General features: G+C 31.2%; 1 protein-coding gene across 1 annotated transcript in view; it reads left to right on the top strand.

The window, feature by feature from the left end:
• The first annotated feature begins 617 nt into the window (after positions 1–617).
• The window catches only part of LOC139869022 (uncharacterized), an 89609-nt gene continuing 79760 nt past the window's right edge, over positions 618–10466 (top strand). Inside the window, exons 1-3 of the mRNA XM_071857355.1 lie at positions 618–693; positions 793–848; positions 1387–1420. Of these exons, the coding sequence (XP_071713456.1) occupies positions 618–693; positions 793–848; positions 1387–1420 (166 nt within the window). The remainder of the gene's footprint in view (positions 694–792; positions 849–1386; positions 1421–10466) is intronic.

Below are 10466 nucleotides of genomic sequence, written 5' to 3'. Positions count from 1 at the left end.
TACTATAGCACTCAAAATACAACTCAATATATATTATGGACTATCTATATACATGAAAATATCCTCATCCTTTTTTGATAAGGATGAGTTTAATCAACCATATATTTCAAAGTGATATTTTAAAAAAAATATATCTAAATGCCACCACACAACTTCTTAATGAAACAGGTTACCTTGATACTGTTATATATTTTTGTAAAGTCGCAACAGATATTATCATACATACATTCATCCTTTAGAACAAAATATATAAATTTATTCTTTCACATGAAAAATGTTTCATATATCGCTAAATGATCTTTTAGTAAACTCGAAACAAATATGATATTATACATTTATTCTTTAGGATAAAATATGTAAATTTCCTGTATTAATTATCATAAATCTTCATTTCATTGTAAGTATTAATTTAACTAAAATTAAAAATTAAATTATCTAAACAATAAAAATCACACAATGAACCATCAAAATTGTCGTAGCATCTTTTTGTGGTGGTAAATCACATATGAACGGTTAGGCGGTTAAAACGAATCTTCGTATGATTTTGGACTCATAGTAAACATTGATACGTACAGTTTATAACAAAATCTCTACGCTCACTTCAATCTTAAAACAAAATGCTATCGATAATTGTTTCATCAGTAATCGTTGCCCTAATTGTTACTTTATCACACAAATTTATTACTGGCGATGGTATTTCATTTCACACATATGACATACCAAAATTTCAGCTGTAATTTTATTAAATTTTACCAGTTCATAACAATAATTCGTTAATTTGTGCTTTTGCAGGTGATTTCACATTGCTGTCAAAAGGAAAAGTAAAGCGTGAAAGTTTTCAAGATAAGGTGTTTGTTTCTTTATAATTTTCAGTTCACATTAATATTCTGTTTCTGATTATATTTTAGTATATGAGCTTATTGCGCAAACTTAGGGTATTTAAACGTTCAAATGAGTAATTTCTGAATGTAAATTGATCTGACTTGAGCTATGAAATAAATGTGAACAAATTTGGTACAATTTGTTTGACTTTGAATCGATTTTGAAGTCAAAGTTTAGCCCTATTTGATATGAAATGCATCTTGCAGGGCGAACTGTACGGAATTGTAGATGCAGTTTGTTGTATCTTTGATTTCCGTTGGTGCAGTATTAAATTTGAGTTCTAAAATAAGAAATAACTTGACGTGCGTTTCGATTTCATTCAATTTGTGCCTTATCTGCTTATGTTTTGTCTGCAACTGAGGATGCAACAGTTTGTACTCAATTGCAACTGAGTATTTGTAAATGTTTATAGGTTTAATGATCTAGATATAAGTTTTTTCAAATGCATATAAGAGGTTGATCGGTTTAAGGATACCGTTGTTTTTTCATTTGAATAAACAATAGGTTGTTTGGATTACTGGAGCAAGTCGGGGAATTGGTATGTTAAATTATTATTATTATTATTCTTAGAGTTATTGATAATGCTAAAAACGAACATATATTTCATAACATTATTCCTCAAGAAAGACAAGGTTTTAGTTGCAATTGTCCTATTTACAAGTGATATTCGTTTAAATAATAAAAGGTGAAGACAAAAGACAGATTCGACGAATTGAAGACGCAAACGACCAAAAAGCTCAAAAGTACAAAATACAATCAAAGAGGTTTCAATTATTAATAAGAAACGTCTCGAAATTACAAGAGTACAAGATTCAAAACGCAAAGTACAAGATATTAAATTGTACGCAAGGACGTTCGAAAATCCGGAACCGGGACCAGGGTCAACTCTCAACGCTCGACGCAACGGACTAAAAATTACAAGTCAACTATGCACATAAATATAATATAATATTTAAATAATTCTTATAATTATTTATATATTATATTTATTTAATTAAAACGTCGACAAACAAGAAAACAAGAATTTTGAACTGTCACCTACCACCATGCGATCGCATGGCCTGGAGGCACAAAAGCCATGCGATCGCATGACCAACTTTTTCAGTTCACAAGGCCTATAAAACACGAGCTCTGGTGTACCATATATCAATAATCTATCTCTCTCTCAATATATACGTAAATATATATATATATATATATATATATATATATATATATATATATATATATAATTTATATTTTAATTTTAATTTTAATTTTAAATCCTAATAATAAGGGTATGTTAGCGAATGTTGTAAGGGTGTAAGTCGAAATTCTGTCCGTGTAATGCTACGCTATTTTTAATCATTGTAAGTTATGTTCAACCTTTTTAATTTAATGTCTTGTAGCTAAGTTATTATTATGCTTATTTAATCCAAAGTAATCATGATGTTGGGCTAAAAATATTAAAATTGGGTAATTGGGCTTTGTACCATAATTGGGGTTTGGACAAAAGAACGACACTTGTGGAAATTAGACTATGGGCTATTAATGGGCTTTATATTTGTTTAACTAAATGAGAATTTGTTAATTTTAATATAAATATTTACAATTGGACGTCCCTATAAATAACCATATACACTCGATCGGACACGATGGGCGGGGTATTTATATGTACGAATAATCGTTCATTTAACCGGACACGGGAATGGATTAATAGTCACTAGAATTATTAAAACAGGGGTGAAATTATGTACAAGGACACTTGGCATAATTGATAACAAAGTATTAAAACCTTGGGTTACACGCAGTCGATAACCTGGTGTAATTATTAAACAAAGTATTAAAATCTTGTTACAGTTTAAGTCCCCAATTAGTTGAAATATTTAACTTCGGGTATAAGGATAATTTGACGAGGATACTCGCACTTTATATTTATGACTGATGGACTGTTATGGACAAAAACCAGACGGACATATTAAATAATCCAGGACAAAGGACAATTAACCCATGGGCATAAAACTAAAATCAACACGTCAAACATCATGATTACGGAAGTTTAAATAAGCATAATTCTTTTATTTCATATTTAATTTCCTTTATTTTATATTTAATTGCACTTCTAATTATCGCACTTTTATTTATTGTTATTGTATTTAATTGCACTTTTAATTATCGTACTTTTTAATTATCGCAATTTTATTTTATCGCAATTTAATTTATCGCAATTTCCTTATCGTTATTTACTTTACGTTTTAAATTTAGTCTTTTATTTATTTTTAATATTTTACATTAGGTTTTAACTGTGACTAAAGTTTTAAAAATCGACAAACCGGTCATTAAACGGTAAAAACTCCCCTTTATAATAATAATATTACTTATATATATTTGTATTTTTATAAAATAAAACTAATATAGCGTTAAGCTTTGTTTAAAGATTTTTTCCCTGTAGAACGAACCGGACTTACTAAAAACTACACTACTCTACGATTAGGTACACTGCCTATAAGTGTTGTAGCAAGGTTTAAGTATATCCATTCTATAAATAAATAAATATCTTGTGTAAAATTGTATCGTATTTAATAGTATTTTCTTGTAAAATTTATAAGCTATTTTATATACACCTCGCATAACATCAAGTATTTTTGGCGCCGCTGCCGGGGAACAAAATCTAGCTTAAAAGTCGGAAGCGCAACGCTAAATATAAAAAAAAAAGATTTTTATTTTTAGTTTAATTTTATAAAAAAAATACACTTTTGTAAAAATACGTTTTAAATATTCGAAAATATAAAAAGAAAAACAAAAATATAAATATTTTTAAGAGTTTGTAAGTTATATAAAAATTTTCTTTATCTTTATTTTATAAAAAAATAAGTTTTATTTAATTTATATAAATATATTACATAATTTTTTTTTATTAAAACAGCAAAAAAAAAAAAACACTCGAGTCCAAGTACTGTAGCAGCCCAGTGTCTGGCCCGAAACCCTAGCCAATGCGATCGCATGGCCGGGTAACTTAGAACTCATGCGATCGCATGAGTTCTGCAGACACGCCAGAATTGACTGAAATCAGCATTTATTACGGATAATAATTATTATTATTTAACTTAAAACCCTAATTAGGGTTGTATTTTTTATTATTTAGTTTTAGTTTTATTATTTAATTTGTATTATTTAGTTTAATTAGTTTATAAAATTAATAGTTTTATAAAATAAATAATATAAAAATAATATTTTTATAAAAATTGTACTTTTTACAACTTTTTACAACTTTTAGTATATTTTTATATTTTGTTCCTTTTTATTTGTTTTTAGCGTAATATTTGTATTTTTCGCTCGTTTTTACTTTTGAGTTATAATTTTTGCCATAGTTATTTTTATATCTAGAGTTTTAGGCTTTGCCGTAAAATCCCTTAAGTGCTTTTTCTTTAGACTAAGATCTAAGTGCTTTAGAATTTTGCGACGCCTTTTTAAGTTTTTGTTCCTTTTTAAGATATTGCCATTTGGGATATAGTTTTACTTTTAAGCTTTAATATTTTTAGACGCAACTTTTAATTTTTAGTTTTTAGTTCCTTTTTAAGTTTCAACGCGCTACTTTCTTATTTTTTATTTTTCGACGCTTTTTACCTATGTATCAATTATTACTCCAATTAGTAATCTCAATTTGCAATTTTAATTTTAAGTTAGTGATAGTAATAAGGTTGGGTTAGTCGAGTGTTTTTAAAATTTTATAAGTCGCTCTTTTTCTTTTCTTTTTCGACCTTTTTCGACGCGCTCTTTTTCTTTCTTATTTTCTCGACATTCTAGTTTTAGGACATAGATTTTTATTCTATTTCTTATCTAAATTTCTTAAAATTATGAAAATTTATTTAAGTGGTTAAATTAATAGACATCAAAATTTTCTGGTTCGTAGTAATAGTTGGATTTGTACGTGGACCGGGTTATTGGAGCCAAACAGTACTCAATTATATTGAGACCAAACGAATCCTGCCCCTCTGCTGCATCTTTTGGCTATTCGAAACGTGGGCAAAATCAGAAAAGTCTATTAATTGGATAACTTATATAATTTTTCTTTCCTTTTAAAAAACTAATAGGATATTCAGTGAATGCACCGAGCAAGACGTTCACCACCTTTTGTACGTTCACCACCTGTAACCAGATCAAGACATCTAGCAAATATTGTCGCCGTTGATTTTTCTTTAGAATCGTCATCCAGTCAACCAAGTACTCCAATTCAAATTTCCGATAATCCATTTTTTGAACCCGACCTCACAATTGAGAATCCGGAGAATATTCAGGGACGATTCATAGATCCTGAACCATTAATTTTTCCTCCGGAACCACCAATCATTTAAACAGAGATTGTTGAGGAACGAACCATTAAATCAGAATCCTCTAGTGATTCAGATTCAACAAATTCAATCATGGAAAATCTAGAACCTTTAAGTATGGAAGACCGAATGAGAGCTAAACGACTGGCCAAGGTCACACAATTACTCATCCAGACATTAATGCGCCAGATTATGAAATCAAAGGACAAATTCTAAATATGGTGACTAATCAATGCCAATTTAGTGGTGCGCCGAAGGAAGATCCAAATGAACATCTTTGTACCTTTAATAGGATCTGCACACTATTTAAAATAAGAGAAGTGGAGGATGAACAGATATATCTCATATTATTTCCCTGGACTTTAAAGGGAGAAGCCAAAGATTGGTTGGAATCATTACCTGAAGGGGCGATGGATACATGGGACGTTTTAGTTGAAAAATTTCTTAAACAATTCTTTCCTGCATCTAAAGCTGTAAGACTTCAAGGAGAAATTGTTACGTTCACACAGAAACCGAATGAAACTTTATATGAGGCGTGGACAAGATTTGGAAAGTTATTAAGAGGATGTCCGCAACATGGTTTAGACACCTGTCAAATAGTACAAATATTCTACCAAGGATGCAACATCACTACAAGGAAAGACATAGATATAGCAGCTGGTGGTTCTATTATGAAGAAAACCGAAACTGATGCTTATAAAATTATTGATAACACTGCTTTCCACTCACATGAGTGGCACCAAGAAAAATATATCGTTAGATCATCTAAAGCAGCTAGAGCCGATTCTAGCCATGACTTAGATTCTAGCCATGACTTAGGAATAAGTCCTTCGTATTGCACACATAAAATCCTTATGGAAGAAGGTCATAAAACGTATGTGCAACACCAACGAAGACTAAATCCTAATATGCAAGATGTTGTTAAAAAGGAAATAATTAAACTGCTAGATGCAGGTTTAATTTATCCAATTTCTGATAGTCCATGGGTAAGCCCAGTTCAATGCGTGCCTAAGAAGGGTGGCATGACTGTCATTACAAATGAGAAAAATGAGCTTATTCCAACTAGGACTGTAACAGGATGGCGTGTATGTATTGATTATAGAAAATTAAATGACGCCACCAGAAAAGATCACTTTCCCTTACCTTTTATTGATCAAATGTTGGAAAGATTAGCCGGAAATAGTTACTATTGTTTTCTTGATGGATTTTCCGGATATTTTCAAATTCCAATAGCACCCGAAGACCAAGAAAAAACCACATTCACGTGCCCTTATAGTACTTTTGCTTACAAACGCATGCCATTGGGACTTTGCAACGCCCCTGCAACCTTTCAAAGGTGCATGATGGCGATTTTTCACGACATGATAGAAGAATGCATAGAAGTTTTCATGGATGAATTTTCAGTCTTCGGTGATACATTTGAATCATGTTTAGTTAATCTTGAATGAATGCTTATTAGATGTGAACAATCAAATCTAGTACTTAATTGGGAGAAATGCCATTTCATGGTTAAAGAAGACATCGTTCTTGGACATAAAATTTTAAAGGAAGGAATTGAAGTGGATAGAGCTAAAGTAGATGTAATTTCTAAACTTCCACATCCCACCAATGTTAGAGGAGTTAGGAGTTTTCTAGGGCATGCCGGTTTTTACCGACGTTTCATAAAAGATTTTTCTAAAATTGCCACTCCTATGAATAAACTCCTAGAAAAGGATGCTCCATTCATCTTTTCAGAGGAATGTATCAAATCTTTTAATATTCTTAAAGAGAAACTCACTAATGCGCCGATCATGATAACACCAAATTAGAATCTACCATTTGAACTAATGTGCGATGCAAGTGATTTTGCAATGGGAGCCGTTTTAGGACAAAGGATTGAAAAACGATTTCAACCTATATATTATGCTAGTAAGACGTTACAAGGAGCACAAACAAATTACACAACTACTGAAAAAGAACTCCTTGCTATTGTCTTTGCTTTTGACAAATTTCATTCATATCTCGTTCTAGCAAAAACGGTGGTCTATACCGACCATTCTGCTCTTAGATACCTATTTTCGAAACAAGATGCCAAACCAAGATTAATCCGTTGGATCTTACTCTTACAAGAGTTCAATATTGAAATCCGAGATAAAAGAGGAGCAGAAAATCTCGCCGCTGATCATCTTTCTCGTCTTGAAAATCCCGAATTAGAAGTTCTAAATGAATCGGCCATACAAGACAACTTTCCTGATGAATATCTATTGAAGATAGATTATAATGAAATTCCATGGTTTGCAGACTATGCAAACTACTTAGTATGTGGATTCCTTGAAAAAGGATTATCGTACCAAAAACGAAAGAAATTCTTCAGTGATATAAAACACTATTTTTGGGAAGATCCACATTTGTTTAAAAGTTGTCCAGATGGAATAATACGCCGATGTGTATTCGGAGATGAAGCTAGTAAAATTTTAAACCATTGTCACACAGGACCAACAGGAGGGCATTATGGGCTTCAACTAACAGCAAGAAAAGTTTATGATGCTGGATTCTATTGGCCTACAATTTACAAAGACGCACACCTTCTTTGCAAATCCTGTGATGCTTGTCAAAGGGCCGAAAAATAAGTCAACGTGATGAAATGCCACAAAATGTCATTCAAGTATGTGAAGTATTTGACATTTGGGGTATTGACTTTATGGGTCCATTTCCAAAATCTCATAATAATCTATATATTCTCGTAGCCATTGATTATGTATCTAAATGGGCGGAAGCACAAGCTCTCCCAACTAACGATGCACGAGTTGTAGTCAACTTTTTAAAACGTCTTTTTGCAAGGTTTGGAACACTGAAAGCTTTAATAAGTGATCGGGGAACTTATTTCTGTAATAATCAACTTGAGAAAGTTCTTAAAAGATATGGAGTAACTCATAAAATCTCCACTGCATATCATCCACAAACAAGTGGACAAGTTGAAAATAACAACCGAGCTTTAAAACGTATTCTAGAAAAAACCGTAGGATCAAATCCGAAGGAATGGTCCATTAAATTGGAGGATGCACTCTGGGCTTTTAGAACAGCCTACAAAACTCCAATTGGAATCACACCTTTTAGACTCGTTTACGGAAAAGCATGTCATCTTCCAGTAGAAATTGAACACAAAGCATTTTGGGCTTTGAAGACATGTAATCTTGATTTACATGAAGCCGGACGTCTACGGTTAAGTCATTAAACGAATTAGAAGAATTAAGACAAGAAGCATACGAAAATTCGTTAATCTATAAGGAAAGAACGAAGAAATGGCATGATAAAAGAATAAGAAGTTCAAAAGAATTTAAGGAAGGAGACAGAGTTCTTCTTTTCAATTCACGATTCAAGCTATTTCCTGGAAAATTGAAATCAAGATGGTCTGGACCATTCATAGTCAAAAGAGTTTTCCCATACGGAACAGTAGAATTAATAAATTCAAATGGGATTGAATTTAAAGTTAATGGTCACAGAGTTAAACATTACATAGATAGTCCAATGGAAGTTGACAACGAATTTAATCACAATTTCGATACCACAGCTAACTAAGTGTGGGGAGAATCAAGTCTTTTAAAGGATAATATGTATTTCTATTAGAGTTAGATTTTCTGTTTTCGTGTAGTTCTCGAAAATGGAACCCGAATGGTCTTTCCCTAGCAGACCCTAAAGAACTAGTCTTCTCCCCCCATTCTGATTTTTTTTTTTTTTTAGGTTTTTACGAAATGAAGACTTTCTGTGAACTAAACCATGGTCTAATGCTACACGCTTTGATCACTAAACGTAATAATGACACACTTCCGAGTGAACTAGTATCAGTAATCAGAAAAGATTGGACGGAGTAAGAAAAAAATCCAGATGCGAAGATAATAAGTTACAATTTGGTAAAGGAAAATCAAAATCCGCAGCGAAAAGAAGAGCACGACACCTAGAAAGATGTCACAAATGCAGAAAATGGTCACATGGAGGTAAATGTTCAAATAATCAAACCTATTCAAACACCGAATTTGTTACTTTATGCAGAGACGGATCGTTCATATGTTTAGAAGAAAAAACACTGAATGCTCGAGGTTATGCCTATGTAGCTATGGAAAACCAATTAAACCGACTATCTTATGAGTGGGAAAGATCGTATCACTAAGAATACTATCTCACAGGTAAGTCTGTACAGTTTTTATTTTTTATTTTTATTTTTAACCTTTTGATAATAAACGCTAATTTGTTCGATATAAAGTATTAAATTGGTATTCGATGAAATTAGGTTTGGCGACCGAAATTATTGATATCATTCAAAAATTTATTACATCACTGCGAAATTTAACGTTTATTCTTAAGGTATAAATATCTTTAATCAATCAACCCAAAATATTTCAAAAATTCGTCATGAGTTAAATTAGGTCATGGAACTGAAATTACTTTATCGAAAAGAGGGGCATATGTTTTTGATAATATTTGATTGATTAAAGTGGGATAAAAGCCAAAAAGATTTTTAATTTAATTTTTACCATGTTTTTAAAATTAATATATAAATATTAAATTAATATTGTAAACTTCTTTAAAATTGTAAATATTTGAAAAATTAATATTTTTAATATAAGTTTGAATGTATAAAAACAAAAATATAATTTAAGTTTGGTGTGAATTTTTAATATGAATTTTTAATTTTATGCATTTTAAATTTAAGTTTGGTGTGAATTAAAAAAACAAAAAAAAAAAATTTACTTTATTTCGTAAGTTAAAAGTATGATTTTTAAAATTCGTCGTAAGTTGAAGACTAGGTCGTTGAACCGAAATTGCTTTACTCGAGGGAGGGATGAGAACTTTTATTATCATTATTTTTAATCTTATTGAACTAAAGTATGCCAAAAACATTAAAAAAAACCCAAAAATCTTTACTTTTAAAACCGCGCTTTGATTTGACAAAATTTAAAATTTTGTCGAGGGACAGACTAGGACAACGATCCGAAACGCCCTCGCTCCTAAAGGAAAATAAAATTTTTAAAATTTAATTAATTATATGTTTTATAAAGTATAAGGTTTTATATAAAAAAAAAAAAAGCCAAAACACTGTAGCCGGGCATCCATGCGATCGCAAGGGATTCTCCCTACACCTCCATGCGATCGCATGGAGGCAAATTTCGGGCCAGAAACAAATAGCTCAGAGAGCTGAGTTCTTCACACCACAACACACAAACATACGAAAATACTCCCAAATCACCTCTAAAATTCGCCATTTTTCACCGTAATTTGTCATTTTTCTTGCTCTAA

This window comes from Rutidosis leptorrhynchoides, chromosome 9 (assembly GCF_046630445.1).
Source record: "Rutidosis leptorrhynchoides isolate AG116_Rl617_1_P2 chromosome 9, CSIRO_AGI_Rlap_v1, whole genome shotgun sequence".
NCBI lineage: Eukaryota > Viridiplantae > Streptophyta > Magnoliopsida > Asterales > Asteraceae > Rutidosis > Rutidosis leptorrhynchoides.
This window is presented reverse-complemented; position numbering and strand designations above follow the sequence as displayed.